The sequence below is a fragment of the Vicia villosa genome, unplaced genomic scaffold (assembly GCF_029867415.1).
Source record: "Vicia villosa cultivar HV-30 ecotype Madison, WI unplaced genomic scaffold, Vvil1.0 ctg.003406F_1_1, whole genome shotgun sequence".
Taxonomy (NCBI): Eukaryota; Viridiplantae; Streptophyta; class Magnoliopsida; order Fabales; family Fabaceae; genus Vicia; species Vicia villosa.
The window spans coordinates 208,870-230,078 of record NW_026706198.1 but is presented as its reverse complement, the minus strand read 5'-3'; the positions used below and the strand labels follow the sequence as shown (position 1 = coordinate 230,078).

Sequence of the window (21,209 nt, the reverse complement as noted above, 5' to 3'; positions counted from 1 at the left end):
ACTACTTCTTCAATATGATTGTTAGAAGAAGTAGATGCCTCTTCTCTTTGTCGCCTCTCTTTGGCCAATTTCCTTCTTCTTCGTGCTTTACTATTGAGCTTTCAGAGTGTTCTTTCAATTTCGAGATCGAATTGAAATTGTTCTTCGGTAGCTTTTTCTCGCATGCACAAGAATCTACAAAACTAACAAACCAAGTGAAACGCAAGAGTAATATTAATAAAGTAACAAAACTTAAAACAATGAACTATTGCAATGCTTGCAATATCAAACGCCAATCCCCGGCAACGGCGCCAATTTGTTGAATAGTATTTTCAAGGAAAATATTTTTGTATCGTATCCACAGAGATTGGGTGATATTACAGCCGTTCTATAGTTACTATCACTTTAAGTTCAATTTGTAACAAAGTTGGCTTGAGTTGAGTTTCTATTTTTCTATTCGAAAGATAAAGTAAGAAATAAAATAAGACTTGTTCAAAGATAAAAGATTGATAAGATTGGTTTGGTTTCACTACCCCTATCTTCCATGTGACTTTAACACCAAATGCATAACTTCAATAGTGGTGAAATGCTCTAGTATTCTCCCAACAATGTTTATGTCTAAACAAAGTTGTGAAAGTTAATGTATTAATCTTTAGATGATCTCTCACTCTAACTATCAATATACTAATCTTGATTGTTTGATACAAATAGAAAAGTGGCAAATAAATCTATCTCTAGCATTTATTCACTACTTGATAAAATGTTGTAGATCAAGACTTGAAATATATTTCTCAATCATAAATCAAATCTAAATATAAAAGATAAAACAACAACATTCATCCATTTCAATACCAATGAAGTTCATACAAATGTGTTAGAGAAAATACATAGTTAACAAGGATAGCTACTACCTCCAATCTTGTCAAAGTGGGATTTAGCTACTCATCACCATGGTTGACAGCAAAAGAGATGGAGAAGAAACTATGAACATCAATCTCTCACAAAGTTGCAAACTTTCTCTCCAAAACCCTAGCCTCAATGTTTGGTTTACAATGAATAGAATATTCTAATTTCACTTTTTTTATCTCCCTAAATAACTCCTAATTCGTAATAACTTTTTATCTTCAAAAGATAAGCCCCTCTCTCATGACAAGTGGCAACAAAGTAAAAGAACAGATTCTGCAGCGCAGTGTTTGCGGGGCAAGGCTTCATCAGCACTTCTTTTGTTATTTCAAGTCTTCATGTAATTCCTCTTCCTTTCCATGATTTCACACCTAATCAAAACACTACAAAACTAACAAACATGTGAAATAACAATTCAAATGAACTAAAACTAACAAAATTGCAAAATTATTAAATTGTATGAATAAAAGTGTAATTATTGAGTAAAAAGGACGAAAAACATTATATGAAAATTAGTACTATTTGGTCCCTAACAGGTTGCCAAGGACATCAAATATGCCTGTTATGCTGAGTACCGTGAGACGGTTCCGTTTAATGAGATATCACTATACTATGGATGGTTGGCCGCTAGCTCGATCATTATTGTACGCTATCTTCTGGTGTGCGTCATGTATCCATTTGACTACACACAGACGATACTTTGCGACCCTGTTGTCTCCGCTCCTATTTCCATGACCCATCAGCAGTTAGATGAGGTCTATGCAGACTGGAAGCATCACATGGTTCTTGAGGAGACTCTGGCGACGTAAGAAGAGCACGACTAGAGTTGTGCCGAAGGATACATCACCTGGTACTATGAGTGTCACACCCATACATGCTTCCCATTGCAGCTAGAGATCCGTCCAAACCAGCCTACGAGGAGATTCTGCAGACGACTCAAGCTGACTTGGAACACACTCAGGATGTTCTTCCTCGGTGTCGTGAGATAGCCGACACGGGCCTGACAACCATTGCAAATGGTTTATTCTCCGAGGGGTCTGACTAGAGGCGTGTGGTGGACACTATGATCAGGCTGACAGAGGAGGCATTTCTATATCGTAGACATCGTATCAGGACTGGTGGGGCACTTGACGCTAGGGGTAAAGCCAACAGAGAGCGTCGTGGACGCAGAGGCGGAGATGGGGCCAGAGGCATAAGTGATGCACATGATGATGTCCGTCCGACATACACAGTAGTTATTTTGATGATGTATTTCAATTTCATTTTATTATGTTATTATATTCGATATTATGACCGACATTGTTTATACGATGTATTTTTATTGGTCTACCTACTTTTGTCTTTAAAATGCATTACTTTAATTTTAGATTTAAAATGCATTACTTTTGTAATATAAATTGAGTTTTGGATTGAAATGAACATGAGTTGAAAATATAACAAACAGTTTCGTAGGTGCATCTACGGAACACTCTGTTTTCACCAAGTTTCGTAGATACATATACAGAAGGCTTGTTGACCTGAAAATATGTTGAAATTAATTGTGCTATACTATGTTTTTAACAGTTCCGTAGATGTATCTACGGAACAAAACAAATTTTTTAAAAAAAACGTTTTGGAGATGCATCTACGGAGGTTGAGGGCATAATTGAGATTTCCCGTGGTGTCTAAGAAATCCTTGGGGTGTAGATGTAACACCCGGTATTTAATTAATTATTTAATTATTTAATTAAATACTTTCAAATTGTTTTGAATTTAGTTGTTGAATTTGTGGAGTGTTAAGAATCGTTGACATGGGTTTTATGATTAATTAGTCGATTAATTAATTGATTAAGTTGTAGAAATAGTATTGAAGAAATACTAGATTTATTATATGGACTTAATTAAGTGATGGTGGTAGTAAAAGGTGGGGTGTGAATGTTAGGCCCAATAGGTTTAATGAAATTAGGTTAAGATAAGGATTAGGTTAATTAGAAGCGAAAAAGTCTTGGGAAATTGGTCATGGGAAGTTGTAGAGAAGATAGAAAAGAGGAGAGAAACTCATTCCCGTTTTTCTTGCAGCAGTCTCACTAAATCAAAGATCCCCGATTCGTTAACCGTTGGATCGTCGCCAAATTTTGTAGGTAGGTTCACAACACCTATATCTAAATTTTTACCGTTGGGATCTTCAAAATAAGGTCTGCGTTGCGAGATATCATCATCACATTGTAGTTGCATATTTGGAAAAAAATTCAGCTTTTGATTCTGATTAAAAGATGCAAGGGTTAGAAGCTAAGGCTAGAAGACTTATATCGGTATAATTATAGAATAATATCCAATACAAGGTAAGGGTGAGGTTCTTGCTCTATAAACGGGGATATGATGGACCGTATGTGGGGTTGGGTTATAATTTTATCGCCGTGTTTGGTATTATTTGGTGTTCGCTATTTTGTGATTTTCTGGAAAATTATATATGCTGTTATTGAGTGTGGAATATTGATTAATGGTGTTGGTTTGTGATGTGGTGATATTAAGTTGTAGGCCTATGGCCAGTGACGATGCAATGTTATGATTTGGCAATAACTGCGAAATGCAGGAAATAAAGCGACGTTGAGTTACCCTAATGATCAGTAACATTTGTGATATAGGCGTAAGCCTCGCGATATTGTTTTGTGATTTTTGTAATTTGTTGCATTTCATTAGTGTCTCATGATTTGCATGTTTTAGTGACGGCCTGGATTGGCAAACAGCGACGTAGGCTTATGCCTGTTTTGATGCCTCTATTTATTGGCAATTGGCGATGGGGGCTGAAGCCCTAGGTACCACATGCATGTGCATTTGTTAGAGTCGCATTTTATTTGTGTGATTATGAGTTTATGTGTTGTGATGTGTGAACTTATGTGAATTATTATGAAATCTGAATTTGAATTTATGTGAGATATGGTGACGTGTGTTGTTTTGATTTAAATAGTGAAGTAAACTAGACGATAATGATTATACCGCAAAGTGATGATTATTATGACTTAAACCATATATATACTATTTATCATCACCTTGTTTATATTGTTTGATATCTCACCCCTTTTATTTGTTTTGCCGTTACCTTTAAACTGGTAACGTGCAGGTGATAGCCTTGAGGAAGATTTAGACGATTTGAGTCGAGTCGATGGTCGCTCTGATATGTAGCACTCGGGGGGATAAATGCGTGTTTTAATTATTTGTTACTTGCTGAATTTTTAGTGATGTTTTATTGTTGAATTGTTGCTTAAAGCTATTTTGCGAAAAAGTTATGATTAAATTGAAAATTGTGAAGTTTTGTGAATTCCGCTCCTAGATAAAATAATTATTTTGATAAAGTAATTTTTTAGATTAATTTTAAACTCCCGTGCTATGTATCTATATGAAGGCAAGTAAATCGAGAATGTTTTTGAAATAACAAATATGTGATACCTCAAATGAACTTGTTTGAAATTTATACTCTGATTTTATTATATTTTTCGGGTAGAATTTGGGGTGTTACATTAAACAGAAATCCTATTATTATTATTATTATTATTAATAATAATAATAATAATAATAATAATAATAATAATAATAATAATAATAATAATAATAATAATAATAATAATAATAATAATAATAATAATAATAATAATAATAATAATAATAATAATGATAATAATAATAATAATAATAATAATAATAATAATAATAATAATAATAATAATAATAATAATGATAATAATAATAATAATAATAATAATAATAATAATAAATAATAATAATAATAATAATAATAATAATAATAATAATAATAATAATAATAATAATAATAATAATAATAAAATATGTTAATGTTGCCTGAGTAATTTTGTCGACTTTGGGGCTGGATCTTTGATCGCCTTGCTTGTATTGGATTTTTGAATCGAATAAAGTTTATTTCATTCAAAAAATAATAATAATAATAATAATAATAATAATAATAATAATAATAATAATAATAATAATAATAATAATAATAATAATAATAATAATAATAATAATAATAATAATAATAATAATAATAATAATAATAATAATAATAATAATAATAATAATAATAATAATAATAATAATAATAATAATAATAATAATAATAATAATAATAATAATAATAATAATAATAATAATAATAATAAAATATGTTAATGTTGCCTGAGTAATTTTGTCGACTTTGGGGCTGGATCTTTGATCGCCTTGCTTGTATTGGATTTTTGAATCGAATAAAGTTTATTTCATTCAAAAAATAATAATAATAATAATAATAATAATAATAATAATAATAATAATAATAATAATAATAATAATAATAATAATAATAATAATAATAATAATAATAATAATAATAATAATAATAATAATAATAATAATAATAATAATAATAATAATAATAATAATAATAATAATAATAATAATAATAATAATAATAATAATAATAATAATAATAATAATAATAATAATAATAATAATAATAATAATAATAATAAAATATGTTAATGTTGCCTGAGTAATTTTGTCGACTTTGGGGCTGGATCTTTGATCGCCTTGCTTGTATTGGATTTTTGAATCGAATAAAGTTTATTTCATTCAAAAAATAATAATAATAATAATAATAATAATAATAATAATAATAATAATAATAATAATAATAATAATAATAATAATAATAATAATAATAATAATAATAATAATAATAATAATAATAATAATAATAATAATAATAATAATAAAATATGTTAATGTTGCCTGAGTAATTTTGTCGACTTTGGGGCTGGATCTTTGATCGCCTTGCTTGTATTGGATTTTTGAATCGAATAAAGTTTATTTCATTCAAAAAATAATAATAATAATAATAATAATAATAATAATAATAATAATAATAATAATAATAATAATAATAATAATAATAATAATAATAATAATAATAATAATAATAATAATAATAATAATAATAATAATAATAATAATAATAATAATAATAATAATAATAATAATAATAATAATAATAATAATAATAATAATAATAATAATAATAATAATAATAATAATAATAATAATAATAATAATAATAATAATAATAATAATAATAATAATAATAATAATAATAATAATAATAATAATAATAATAATAATAATAATAATAATAATAATAATAATAATAATAATAATAATAATAATAATAATAATAATAATAATAATAATAATAATAATAATAATAATAATAATAATAATAATAATAATAATAATAATAATAATAATAATAATAATAATAATAATAATAATAATAATAATAATAATAATAATAATATAATAATAATAATAATAATAATAATAATAATAATAATAATAATAATAATAATAATAATAATAATAATAATAATAATAATAATAATAATAATAATAATAATAATAATAATAATAATAATAATAATAATAATAATAATAATAATAATAATAATAATAATAATAATAATAATAATAATAATAATAATAATAATAATAATAATAATAATAATAATAATAATTTTAGTTATTTATTTATATTTTTAGAAGAAGCAAAGTGAAAAGCTTGTAATAGGGAGAAAGGGTTTAAGAAAACATAAACACTCACCATCCTTCACCTCCCTGCTCCCACTACTAAGCAATGTTTACTCGCACCAATCTGAGGCTCATTTCTCTCGCTTCTAAATCTTCAGCCTTCTACTCCTCTCACATTATCGGAGATAAACCCGTTCTGGTAAGTGCCAACCAATCCATTCTCCATCTATTTTCCATTTCTTCCAAATCGTCTAATCAATTTCGTAAACAGGTTCGAGATTTCATTCATTCTGCACTTTACCATCCATTATATGGCTACTTCTCCCAAAAATCTCGCTCCGTCGGTGTTCTTCCCAATACCATTCGATTCAATCAACTTCAAGGTGCCTTTTTCTTTATCATTCACTAATACTGTATGTAACCAACATTATGTACTACTTAGGTTGATTAATTCTGTTTATCAAGTTAGTTAACTACTAATTCGAATGCCCGTGTTTAACTGTTGTTAACTCGAATCTACAGTCACAATCTATCTATTTAGATTCAATTTTTAGTCAATTAGATGGCGGAATCATGAATTATTGGTGATTGTGTAGTAACTTAACTCGCGATTGATTTCAAGGTCGAAACCTATTGAACCAGATTGGTCTCTGACTATAATACACACCTCTAAATATTAATTATTTTTCATTGGTTTGTTGGAACTTCTAATATTGTAGATTGATGAAATGTTTCAGGCCGAAAAGCTTATATGAAATATTTGGATAACATTTATAAGCAGAGTGACATATCGTGGTTTACTCCAGTGGAGATTTTTAAGGTAAACATTCCTTGTCATAATTTTTTTCTAGTCCTCAGCATATATAATAATATGATTCAAAATTTGATTCTAATAGCTGTTAGTTTAAGAGGGAAAAAATGTTAAAAATTTGATTCTAATGGAATATTATTGTGTTTAAGGAATCAATTGATTATGTTTCAAGGCTGTAAGAAATACCTGCATATTTGGGGTTATACGGTGTGTATGCCTAGGGAAGATTGATACAACAATATCCAACCATTTTTTAACCTAAAATGTTCTAACAACTTAATGTCCTTCCTAATCATACCATCATCTCTATGGACTGAAATAGAAGTTTATTTTTCTTCATTTGGTTTATGCTACATCAAATATTAACAACAGACAGAATGGTATCTAATTCCCATCGAGTTTTGTTAATAAACTTTACACAGATTTTATCTTGCTGTTTCTCATTGGTACTTTTCGTAATCTGCTGCCCGGGCCACTTACGAGTTTGTTGCTTGCCCTATTTTTTAAAAAAGAAATCTGTTTTGATCATTGGGTTAGTTGTTCTTAAAAGAGTTTTAACTGCTGGATACGATAGGACGGTAAAGTAGCACTGAATGATACACACAGTAGACCAAGAAATAATGGTACCCCATAATTTGATATGAAACATAACTATGGCTTACAGAGTACACTAAAATTGCATTTCGTATTGAAAACGTAAAGTTTTCATTCATTAAAATGAAAATTGTGAAGTATTTTCAGTTTCTTTTGATTTAAATAATCTGCGGGCAGGATAGTATACCTTGGGATGTTCAACTTTATCCTATTTTTGTGGTGGAATTGATCATTGTTTAAATGCACAATCAAATCAAGCACATATCAGACTTGAGCTTCGGTATGCAATTTTCCCGGACCCTATATGTATTAAAATCTAATGAAATTAATTTTTCCTGGAATTGCTGTTGAGTTTTAAATAATATTATTTATATTTCTAATTTCTTGAACATACATGTAGATGTAGAGCTTTTGCTCTTTTAGGTTCTGATTTTTTTCCTTTTTGAAGCCTTGGTATGCCCATGCTATTGCAGAAGCCATCATGCGCACCGCAAACTTCTCTGTTCCTCTAAAAGTAAGCGTACTGCAACTTTTGCACATGATCTTCTTTGACAAATGTTAACATTAGGAGACTGCTGTACTTATTGATGCATATTCATGTAGTTTTGAGTTTTGAAATGGAATTTTCTTTTTCATTTTAAATTTTTTATATGAATTTTATGCAATTTTTCAATTCAATTTTTAAATATGAACTAATTGACTGTAATCATTGCTGAACTAAATATATCATGCATACAAGTTGATTCTCTGAGATTGAATCATTGAATAGGAAAAATAGTTCAAAGTTCAACAGATTTCGAAACTCTTTAAAGATGTATTACGTCTGGTAGTTGGTCTTTTATTATCATGTCTACTCTTAATAGGCTTACCATTAACATATGTCCATATACAATATTGTTCCCTTTGTTTCTTGCAAATCTGCTATTAATAGCCTGAGAGAACAGCATCTCTTATAGTTAAGCAGCTAGACTGCGAGCCCTGCATTATGTTTTTATTTTTCACTTAACCAATTATTTGATAGTGTTATAAGTCTATGGCGCTTAAACAATGTTACTTTTTATTACTTGTATCAGTAGTTGATACTATCCTCTAATTTGCAATCAGATTTATGAAATTGGTGGTGGATCAGGAACATGTGCCAAGGGTATAATGGATTACATAATGTTGAATGCTCCTCCAAAAGTTTATAACAGTATGACTTACACGTACGTGCCTAGATATTCAGTATGCTATATATTTTATAATAAACCAAAATATAATGTTAGGGCCACTTTTCTTTAAAACTTTTTGTTAAGACAGTTAGCTATGCTTAAATTTACTGTAGTTTTATTATCTTTTTTGTATGATCATCCTATTAGTAACTTATATTTGGAGCCATTCTTTAATTTCATAGTTTCATTCCATTGACATATGACATGAAATATAAATGATAAAGTGAGAAACCAGCAAGCTAAACGCCTTCTGGCTTTACTTTATTTGTTCTATTTTATTCTCTGCCAATGTGAACGGGAGGGTTTGAACCTTCAATTTGTATGCAGTAGTATTTATACTAATGATGTATTCTTGATTTGTAGATATCAATTTTTGGTTCTGATCTTTCTTCTTATAAGCATTATATGTATAATTTTTTACAAATTTGGTTTTATATCTTATTCATGTTTGTTATAACCGTCTATAAGCATTATGAATATCCTATTATTGATTGCTGTTAGTGAATTGAATTGGAGAAAATTTACTCTCTTGTGTATCATATGATTAACATCCCAGTTAATATCCTATTTCTAACTACAGGTCAGTTGAGATTAGCCCTTCACTTGCCGAGGTGCAAAAAGAAACTGTTGGCGAAATGCGCAGCCATATCCCCAAGTTCAGAGTAGAATGCCGTGATGCTGCTGACAGGAGTGGATGGGGTAGGATGCTATTAAAAATTTCCCCTATTGAGTAAACATAAATTTTACCGTGGCCTCTAAAAGTGGTTAAGAAACTGTAGATTGAACTACTCTGTTGTGGGATCACTAGATAGCTACTAACATAGATTATAAACAAAGATGTGCTACAAACAAGGGGTTATGGAAGGAACTAATTTTTTAACTATAATATTCATAATTTTATATGCAATCCCTCCTCATTCCTAACCGAGCAATAGATAGGGAATATTGGTATGTTGAATGGATGATGGTGTCTGTTAGGATGCTAAACAAGCTCCACATTTGACTGTTCACAGCAAATGCCTGTTATAGCTTGATAGTATTCACATGGTCGTTGTTAGGAACAAAACAATTGGATTTCAAAGAGACAATACTAATATTTTGAAATAGGAGAAGAATCTCTCCAAAAATTTCCCCTTCACAAAAGAGTTGCCACTCTATTCACAAATGTTTGCAATGTTTCGTAGTGATCAACTCTACATTGTATTATTCTATTTATACCAATAGTTCTATAACAACCTCAATCAACTAACTAACTTCTATAACAACTCTTAACTACGTTAACTACTCTAATATCTATTATTTTTTACATCCTAAGAGTCTTTGGGATACACACACAGTGTCATTTTAATTTCTTTTAAAAGTTCAATTTCTAAGACGCAAAGCTCATTTTTTTGGTGATTTATGGGAATTTCTTTGTGGAATAGAAGCTTATGACATAATGCTAATATCGTTGTTCCCTCTTTTACAGGGGATGTGGAGCAACAACCATGTTGGGTAGTAATGCTAGAGGTGTGTTCTATTATGAGTTGATTTCATTCCTCCATAATTCTTCAAACTATTTCATTGCCATGTTATTATATCAATGTGAGTACTAGTTGGCTTTTACCATTGACGAGGAAGAAGAGATGCTTTGAGTGTGATGATGCCAAGGGAAAAGGACTGGGGATTGATGGAACAGGACACATAAGGATATGAATTACATTACATAATGCTAGTATATAAGTAAAATGTAAACATACCGAGATTAACTTTTATGTTAGGATCCCAAATTTCATGTTAGGATCATAAACAAATTTAGCGTAAAACATTTTAGTGAGATTATGAGGTGAAAGAAAATTCTGGACGAGTGGAGAAGAAATACTTTAATTTCGACTGGTAAGAACAAGGGAGATATCCAAAATTTTATAAATTATAGATGATTAAACTTATGAGTCATATTATTAAGTTATGGGAAATAGTGGTTGAGTGGAGACTAAGAAACACAACTCAAGCATTCTGGTGCATTTGGAAGTTGCCTCACCGACGCCACACTTGTATGATAATGGCCACTATAAGAAACCCTGTACAGCGAGCTTGTTCTCCCGTCCCAAAGGAAAACAGGTGCCATGTGACATTTATTGACAGACCCTAAACACTTGTGCTGGCATTTCCTTTTAGTAGCTAAGATCCTCTGACATATTTCCCATCTGCCGTTGTCACTATACTTGCATTTTTAAAAGTTTGAAACAATTAATTTATGTGGGATTTGCTCATGACCCAATAGTAAAAACTCCTTCCCTTGGAGGAGCTCCCCCCCACTTTATCTCTGTAGGTGTATTGTTTGCAAACTAGAAATTAATTTTCCCCCTTTTCTGATTTAAATGTTATAATGTATGATCACTACTATTGCTAAGATATTTTGCATCTCCTTTATTATTTTGTGCAGGTACTTGACAATCTTCCGCATGATGTTGTCTATTCAGAGAGTCAAATCTCCCCATGGATGGAAGTTTGGGTTGAGAGACAACATGATCGGTAAGTTTGTGCGTAGATCCAGATCACTATTGCGACATGCATGATACACCACAATAAATATTCTAGGGCTTCGTTAGTTAATATCAATTAAAAAAATGTTTGGATAAATGTTAGCTGTTGAGTGATTATCATTGTAACAATTCTGTGGCTTTGTTTTATTGACACGTCAACCATTTTCTACTCTTAAAAGAGAAACTCTCAGCGAGTTATACAAGCCATTGCAAGACTCACTTGTTACACGTTGTGTTGAGATCACGGACTTGGATAAAACTAAAACACCACAGAGCAGTGCAGTAACAGCACTTAAAAGTATTTGGTCTAAAGTTCACCCAAAACCGCGTAGATGTTGGCTGCCAACTGGTTGCTTGGTAAGAGTCTCTTAAGTCTGCCACAAGCCTGATATACAAATGGATTTTTACATTCACCATATGCTCATTTTTGTGTCTACCAGAAATTACTCGAGGTTCTCCATGAGGTGCTACCAAAGATGTCTTTGATTGCTTCTGATTTCAGCTACTTGCCAGATGTGAAGATACCTGGTGAACGAGCTCCATTGGTTTCAACTAAAGTATATTCTTGTTATTTATTTCCTAAATGGCAAAATTGTATGCCTTCTCATTTCATACACATTAGAGCAAAGTTATCACGAAATAGTTCTTAAAATAGAGTCTTTATCTGCACTGCACAAGTGATATGATTATGAAACAGTGTTCATTTGCTCCATGGAACTGCCATTTTAGAGACCTTGCCATCTTTCTTTTATGTACAGTTTAAGCAATGTTGATTTTGTAAAAGCAGTTTATCAATGTAACTTTTTATATGGCCAACCTATTGCAATATTATCCTATTGGATTGTTACTCACCAGAATTAGATTGCAATAGACTCTAGTACCAGAAACCTTTTTGTTTCTTGATCACGGTACTTCACTTTTTATGACTAAAATATTGCTATATTATTCTATTGGATTATTGAATAAACATAATCGATTTATTGAATACACGTTCATGATTGAGCTCCTACTTATTCCATCTCATGGATGGTATTGATATTTTAAAAAATTTATGTACAGATATGATAATTGGCTATGATCTTCAGAAGTCACCCCTTTATGTTTTCCCTCAACAAATCAAATAGAAGCAATTATGATTGTCTTAATTGACAGAGTGTTTCCTTATGCATTGCAGAAAGACGGGAGCAGCACAGATTACCAAGATTATATGGAGGCTAAGGTTTTGTTTAGCACTAACTTATTTCCTTCTCAATCTACATTCCTCATTTTAAGGTGTTATAGCTTGAAACAAACTTGCTTAAATTTAACACATTTTTTTTGTTGCATTCACTTGCACCAAGAAACTACCAAGGCTCAATTATTCTAGTTACTTCATACGAGTACAATACTAATAATGACTATTGTACTATACAAGTGATGATCCTATCATATAGAATAATTTCTTCCAGAACTTCTAAACATATACATTGCTGTACTAAAGCTTATGCTTTTTGTTGCAGGGTGATGCTGATATCTTCTTTCCTACAGACTTTTGGCTTTTAGAACGAATTGATCATTATTGTTCTGGGTGGCTAAAACTTCAAGATGATCATTCATCGAAAAAGGGAAGGAAAAGGAGAACAATTACGGTTAGGACTATTGTCTTATTTTTTTAATATTATCATCACATCTGGCAAAAGTTGAAGTACTGGGTCTCTACATATCGTTCTACTGATGTGTATTTCATGATTGAGTGCACTACATTCTATTTTCCATATCCTTATCTAATGGTTTTTAATGACAAATCGTATAAACAAAATACACATAAAATAATAGTAATATTCATTTATAAAAGTTGAATTGTTAAGAAAGTTTTAGATATTTCAATGTGCTTAATATGCTAGTGTTTTAGTTTGAAATCCTTGACTTTTGCTTTGGAATATTTTTCTATTCTTATGAGAAATTGCACAATATGTTCTTTTTTTCTTTCATATTTTACCAACTTTGTGTATTTTACCTTATTAGTTTGTATTTAATGCAGCTGGAAACATCGGCTTTCATGGAAGAGTTTGGTTTGCCCACAAAAACGATAACCAAGGATGGATACAACCCACTCTTGGATGATTTCAAGAATACCAAATTTTATCTCAGTGTCCCCACTCACAATACTAAGTAGATGATCTATAAATTCAACTGAAGTACTTGCATTCACAAGGATCACAGGTTCTTTTTATATATATAAGAATCATAGAATATTTATCGAGATATATTTATGAGTTACTGGAATTTCATTATTTGACCATAAATTGGATTTCCAGACATGGTTTATTTATTTACTGTTTATGGGCAACTTTCCCATGGACATTTTCCCCACTGAAGCCCCTGAAGTTGTATACTTTTTTTGAAAGATAGAACATTTTTATATAGGTGTAAGAATAAACACAAGTGAAGATTATCTTGTATAGGGTCCTATTTATCAGTGATGTACACCGCTAGTTTTTGCTACTGATGCTCTTACCTGAATTACATTAGGCTCCCTGGATGTTTGTCTTATTCTCAAAATTGGTTCAAAGGGTCAAAATTATAGCGATAATAAAGGTACCATTATTAAGAAGATTAGCAGTTGACCATTACCATGAGTTAGTTTTCCTTGACAATGTAGAAAGTTTGAAAGAGGATAAAACCTCTGGGAGATAATAAAATTTAACAAACATACCAACACATCCCAAGTGGCTAATGTCAGTCTGAATTTGCTGAAAAGAGTCTATTGAAAAAAGTAGATGATAGAAAAAAAGAATCAAGCACAAATTGTCCCTCAACTGTCAAAATTTATGCGTTTTAAATACATCCAATATAATTCACTATTCAACTACCTCCTTATCTTATCTTAAAAGCCTAAGCAAACTCTTGTTTATAATACAATAATACATGTTACAACTAATAAATACGGAAAAAAATAAAAATTAAACAAACCAACTAATCTAATGCAAGAATGTGCATAATCTCAGTCTGTGGATTGTGTTTGGCTGCTGACAATTGGCAATGAATTTGATGCAGAATACCCATCCCAAGGTTGGTACTCTTCAATTCCAGAAAGTTCAATTTCCTCATGGTTTTGTTGTGCATTAAGCTTCTTATTCAATCCCATGATCCCTTCTAATTCTAATGTTACTTCTTTCATCGTTGGTCGTTTTCTTCCATTCATTTCTAAGCATCTAAATGCAAGATTTGCAACTGCAGTGATATGTTCTATCTCCCCTCCTTTTGTGATCCTTTTGTCAATTACGTCAAATAACATATTCTCCTCCATACACTGAACAAAATAGGAAGCTAAACTTTGTGATTCCCCAGATCTTGATGTAGAGGATATTGGCTTCTTACCGGTTAAAAGCTCACCAAGAACTACCCCAAAGCTGTACACATCACTTTTCTCTGTAAATTGGCTAGTGTGAAAATATTCTGGGTCTAAGTATCCAAAAGTACCTTGAACCATTGTGGTAAGGTGAGTTGCTTCAATTGAAATTATTCTTGATGCACCAAAATCAGCTAATTTTGCCCTATACTTTTCATCCAATAGTATATTTGTTGATTTGACATCTCTATGATAAATTGGTTGAGATGCAACTGAGTGCAAATAAAATAAAGCCCCAGCAACTTCAGTGGCAATTCTCAAACGCATGTCCCATGTCATTGGAATGTCCTCATTTTGGTCATGCAGATACTCAAAAAGGTTACCATTTGGAATGAATTCATAAACAAGCAAAGGAATTTCTGTCTCCAAACAACACCCCAATAATTTAACAACATTTCTATTGTTGATTTGTGAAAGAATAACAAACTCATTAATGAACTCTTCAACATTTCCTTCAACCTTAAACTTTTTCACTGCAACAATTTTACCATCCACCAACATGCCTTTGTAAACGGTGCCTTGGCCTCCCTTTCCAAGAACTCTATCCTTATTGAAATTGTCAGTGGCTTTCTTTAAATCCTTTAAAGTGAAGAGAGTAGTTCTGTCAATATTGACTTCTCCTGAAGACATTCTTTTTTGCAACAACAAACCACCATTTCTTTTGAAGAAATTTTCCTTGCGTTTCTTAATCATTCTTCGTTTCAAAAATTTGTACAAAAACAGTAGACCGATGAGGAAACCGATGGATCCGAGACTTGATGAAATTCCTACATATTTGTCATAATAAATCATGTGTATTAAAACCAACTCTCAAACAGATATTAAGAGAATCTATTAAGATAGATATCAAAATTAAATTTTTTTTAATAGAGACATGATCTTGATTGAATATAACTCAAATAACTGATTCTATTTAATGGGATGCTATAGTTGTATAAGTACCAATTAAATGTAAATTCACCAAACTCTAGCTTAGCATCACCCAAGTTCGATGAAATGCAATAAAATAATTATTATTCATTTGTGAAATCTGTACATACCTACAATAACCCACTTCTTCCATCGGTTATTCTTATTAAAGTGGTATTCTCGATCTGGAGCAGCAGAAACAAAGAACCAAGTTAGCTTATAGTTTAATATTCGTATATATTGAATTTTAAATGGGGCCTGGAAGCAGATAGAATTTATACCAAGACAATTTGTTATTGATTTCTTAGAAAACTAAGTGTTTCTACGTTGTTCCTGAGAATGATAAAACTTAATAATGACATATTTTAATATAAAAAGGAAGATATTGAAAAACCTGGGCAGTGTCCAGCAAGGTAGGGATTGCCATAGTATTGTCCATCAAGGTAGGAGCATCGACATTGCCTTCCGGTGTTTCCGTTACTTAAAGAAGTAACGTTGGAGTCGTAACAATTTGGAGGTAGTTGAAATGTGGAATTTATTAACATATCATTCAAAATCTCCCACTCAAGCATCGCAGGAGCATATTCCTTATTTTTCAACTCATTCAATATCTCAATCTCATAATTACTCATATATGAATTATCTAATGTTATCCAATAATCACTTGCAATCAAAGCATAAACACACCCATCACTACTCTGTTCGCTTAAACCTCTTATTGTTGCGTTAAACTCTGAAAGATGTGAAGGCAATGAGGTTTTACAACAATACCTTCCATTACAACCGTCGCTACCTATATTGAAATTGTTGTCGTCGTCACAAATTGATACACAACCACCAACAGTTGTCCCATTTGACTGAAGAAAAGCAAGATTGTTACATCCCACAGCTAGAAACGTGTTATCAGCCTGTGAAAATATGAAAGGACTGTCTCTAAGTGTAACGATTTTATTACTGTTGCTACTATTTTTGTTGTTTTGACAATTGGAATGGTAAATTGGGCTCATAATCTCAACGATGCTCGAGTCTGTGTTAAAGTCTGTTACTTCAAGATTTAACGACTTCAAGTAAGGTTTAGGAATATCAGAAGAATTTCTGCCTAATTTGCATTCTATTTCAAACCATTTGTGTGCATAGCAATGAGGTTCATCCATTCCGAATGGGAAAGGAACAGAAAATGTTCCACATGTTGAATTACAACCATATTGTGCTATGCTTACATCTTGTGCTGAGGCTAATCGAGGAGATATTATTAAAACAATGATATGAAATATTGTGAATGGTAGAATCATTGTTTAGAGCTAAGATATAATTGTGGATCTTAGATGCACCTTATTTATGCTGTGTAAAAAAAAAAAATACTAATAGAACTGTTTAAGAAATTTCTCAGTATTTTCTTCAACGAAAAAAATAAAATTTGTTGTTGAATTTTCTTCAAAAGAAAAAATACTATTGTTGAATTGTCTTTGCCCAATTGACCGTATATTATAAACAAGACAAACAATTGAAATAAAATTTAAGGTGAATATCTCAATCAACCCCATGATACTCTTAGGTATCTGGTGCAATTGCGTTAAAGCCTCCTGCTTCCGGAGATACATATCAGGAAGTACATTTTTTTTATTTAAAATTTATTTTTTTCCGAAGCTATATCTATGGAAGTAGTTTTAAATAGTAAGCATTGAGAAAAATTCAACTTAATTTAGTTTAGGAAACTTTCGTAGTTGTACCTACGAGACGTCTCAAAAACAGAATGTTTTGTAGATGTACCTACGTAACCTTCTGATATAATTTAAACCAACTATAAATCACTACAAAACTCTAAATTTTTATGTGCAACAGAATAATTTCATCAAAATACAGTGCTTCAAAATAATGATATGTCTACTCAATATTATATAGTACATAAAAATAATAATACATCATGTACATCATCCAAATAGTCAAATGTCATATACATAATAAAAAAGAAAGTACATCAATGTAATCAAAATATAGACATCAAAATCATTAGCACGATTACTACTGTGTGTGTCGGATAACATTTGCATTCCCCTCTATCTCTAGCGCCTCTTCTACGTCCACCACCTCCTATGTTGGCTCCTCTGCCTCTACCGTATACTATTCCATCCGTCCTGACGCGATGTCTGCGGTACACCAGTGCCCCTTGTGCACCTCCATAATGTCATCCAGAATACGCTTGACACCAGACCCCCAAGGAAGAAACCTCCCTCAATGCCTGCTCGCCATATCTCAACTATCTGACGACGAGGCAACTCATCTTGAGTGTGGTCCGCCTAAGACTGCTGCTCCTGTAATATCTCATGATGAACTAGTCTGGGCGATGATCCCTCTGCACGGGGGATCATGTAGGGGTGTGATACAATGAAGAACCAAGTGATGTACTCATCAGCACAGCTCGAGTCTCTCTCTGATCTAATCGCCTGAGCCTCGTCTGGAACCATATGCTGCTGATAGTCAGCAAATATGTCATCTATCTTCCTACGGGTCAACCCGAGAGGAGCAGAGGCAAAAGGGTGGCGAGGTATCGTTTAACAGCAGCCGAACTGCCGCATAACGCGCTCTGGAAGATATGAAACATTGATGGTCGAACTGCATGCCAGCCATCCAAAGAATAGTGCAATGTCATCAAACGGGCGCGTCTCACGGTGAGTAGCGTAGCAGTCGTAGCGGGTGTCATCGGCAACCATGTTGTCCAGATATAATCTATAAGGCTCCACTGTCTAGTTCCCTCTGAGGGGGATGAAGGCACGAACATGTGGTCAAGCCTTAGTGTACTCATCAATAACTCCTCAATCAATGATCATCGGGAATTGCTGTAATATCCACCCTTGAAATAAAATTAAAAAGGGTTAAATACCTTTTACCCCCTGCCATATGAGCGTGTTTTGATTTATCACCCTTTTAAAAAAAATCGTAGCCCTCACCAAATAAAGATTCCATCCAATTTGAAATTGGATCAAGATTCCAATAGAATCTACATACGTGGCAAGCGATGTGGCATTTTTTTAATTTCTGTGGAAATTCGCTTTTTTGAAATTTTTTTAGTCAGGTTCATTTTCTTATTTTTTTAAAAGTTTCTTTTATTTATTTATGGATGATTTTAAATGCCACATTGACATGCTATTTATTATTATTTTAAAATTTGAAAAATTAAGACAATTTTTTTGTACACCCATATATATGGGAAAAACCTCAAAATACCCTTCGGAGATGCATCTCCGAAGACAACAATTTTTTTTTGAGATTTTGGTTAATTCGGATATGCATATCCGAAGACATCTATAAAAAATTGTCAGAGATTTTTTCGGATATGCATATCCGAAAAAACCCAAAGAAATTGAGAAATTTGAAATATTGATTAATTCGAATATGCGTATCCGAATGAATCAAAATTCCAAATTTCTTTTGATTTTATTTTAAATATTTATTACTTAAATTATATATTTTCTTTAATTAATTTTATAAGTTTTAATTTTGTCCGTTTTAAGTATTATCTAAAATTAATGTCATAAAATATATTATCTCTATTCGTTTTAATTAAATGGTTTCCATTTAAAAGTTGCGGAATTAATAACTTACTTTAGGATATTTATTGAGAATATAAATAAAAAATTTATATTTAAAATTAACTTATTTAACTTTTTAAGAATTTAAAAGTTGTTGTTTTTAATGCAAAATTTTCTTTTTGAAAAATGTAATATTTTATATATAATTTTAGAAAGATAGTATATATTACTATCTAAAATCTAGAAGAACCAAATAATTTATTTTCTTAACAATTTTTTTAAGAAATTGTCAAAATTAATGGTTCAATTATTCTAAAATTTTAGACATAATGAGACTTGATCCCATGTCCTCTACATTAAAGAGAAGAGGCGCTAACATTAGACCAAACAACTTTTGATGTTTAGTTTTTGAACTGAAAGTATAAATTATATATTGCATTCTATATTTTATAAACTATCTTATAATATTTTATTTGTTTACTGCTATTTTTACATATGCTTCGTTTCATAAATTATTTATTTGTTTACTGCTATTATTTAAAATATTTATTTGTTTACTACTATTTAATAAATTATTTATTTTATAAATTTATTTGAATATGAAATAATACTTATAGTTAATAAATTTTTTCATTTAATATTAATTTTATTTAACAAACTTATTTAAAATATAATGAATATATTAACGTTATTAATTTTTTTATTAAATTATATATTAACGTTATTTTTTTAATTATTAAAAAAAATATAAATATGTAACTAATTATAACTATGCAACTAATTATAACTAGAGTTTAAAGATAATGCACTGTTAGTGTAAAACAGTTTTACACATACAACCAATCAAAATGCTTTAATTTACCATTTAATTTCAGTTTTTTAAAATTCAAAAATGGATTTATTCTGATGCATGTCTTTCATTGGTTGACAGTGTAAAAATACTTTACACTGTCAGTGCATTTTCTTTTTTCTCTTATAACTATGTATTATAATCTATACTATATAATTATATTGTAATTAATTATTAATGTTATTAAATTATTTTTTTGCAATTATATATATTGTAACTATGTATATATAATTAAATAATTATATATTATAAGTATACTGTAACAATTTTTTTTTTAAATAGACAATTTGGACCTAGCAGGATTTGAACCTGAGACCTTGAGGGGAGCACACCCTCAAGACCCAAGCTTTCACTACTAGACCACACACACGCACACATACTGTAATTAATTATATTGTCCAATTTTAAAATGGTGCAGCTATATGTTTTTATATTAATTAGGTTTGAAGCAATTAAATTTCAACCAAAACATGTAGCTCACTTGGTGGGAGTCTCAACCTACAAGTACTACAACAGTCCTGGTCTTTCTCGTGCCTCCCTCTCCCAATCTCGAATAGCCCTACGCCAGCGTTGCCGCCTTCCACTTGTATTCATGGATTCGTGCGGATTCTAAAATGTACCCGAGGTAAGCGACATTCGTATAGGTGGAGCTCGTGCCCACAAATAGTTGAGTGGCGATCAAATATAGAAAGAAACACCTTAGCACATGTTGTTTGTGTATCTCCACCTGCGCTGGATCACCATCAGCCTGTCGTGCGGCAACTAGCTAGTGCATCAGTATATCACTGCATCAGGAAGGAAAACCTCACGTGAGCGCTGCGGGTCTTATCCACCTCCTTAAGCGCGTCTAGTGGATCAACCTCAAGCTCCTCAACTAGAAGCTCTCTCGCTTCCTCCTTCATCATCCTACTGTGACAGAGGAGGGCACCCCTAATAGGTATATGCAATAAACA

At 31.0% G+C, this 21,209-nt stretch overlaps 2 protein-coding genes across 2 annotated transcripts; one reads left to right on the top strand and one right to left on the bottom strand.

Moving 5' to 3' along the window:
- The first annotated feature begins 6,480 nt into the window (after positions 1-6,480).
- On the top strand, positions 6,481-14,378 carry LOC131640932 (uncharacterized). Its single transcript, XM_058911286.1, has 13 exons — positions 6,481-6,634; positions 6,707-6,818; positions 7,173-7,255; positions 8,289-8,354; positions 8,945-9,045; positions 9,632-9,750; positions 10,520-10,560; positions 11,477-11,565; positions 11,756-11,933; positions 12,017-12,133; positions 12,751-12,795; positions 13,076-13,204; positions 13,597-14,378. The coding sequence occupies exons 1-13, from the start codon at positions 6,542-6,544 to the stop codon at positions 13,729-13,731; spliced, it is 1,308 nt and encodes a 435-aa protein (XP_058767269.1). The 5' UTR covers positions 6,481-6,541; the 3' UTR covers positions 13,732-14,378.
- Positions 14,364-17,294, bottom strand: LOC131640931 (wall-associated receptor kinase-like 1). The gene is made up of 3 exons (XM_058911285.1): positions 16,271-17,294; positions 16,008-16,061; positions 14,364-15,734 (listed from the first exon to the last, which is right to left on the bottom strand). The coding sequence occupies exons 1-3, from the start codon at positions 17,166-17,168 to the stop codon at positions 14,560-14,562; spliced, it is 2,127 nt and encodes a 708-aa protein (XP_058767268.1). The 5' UTR covers positions 17,169-17,294; the 3' UTR covers positions 14,364-14,559.
- Positions 17,295-21,209: the final 3,915 nt, after the last annotated feature.

Excerpts from the sequence above, each read along its gene's own strand:
- LOC131640932 (XM_058911286.1), top strand. The coding sequence starts at position 6,542 with ATGTTTACTCGCACCAATCTGAGGCTCATTTCTCTCGCTTCTAAATCT. Across the intron at positions 9,046-9,631 it reads TATAACAGTATGACTTACAC|GTCAGTTGAGATTAGCCCTT; the intron begins GTACGTGCCTAG and ends TTCTAACTACAG. Across the intron at positions 11,566-11,755 it reads GTTGAGAGACAACATGATCG|AGAAACTCTCAGCGAGTTAT; the intron begins GTAAGTTTGTGC and ends TACTCTTAAAAG.
- LOC131640931 (XM_058911285.1), bottom strand. The coding sequence starts at position 17,168 with ATGATTCTACCATTCACAATATTTCATATCATTGTTTTAATAATATCT. Across the intron at positions 16,062-16,270 it reads CCTTGCTGGACACTGCCCAG|ATCGAGAATACCACTTTAAT; the intron begins GTTTTTCAATAT and ends CTGCTGCTCCAG. Across the intron at positions 15,735-16,007 it reads GAAGAAGTGGGTTATTGTAG|GAATTTCATCAAGTCTCGGA; the intron begins GTATGTACAGAT and ends ACAAATATGTAG.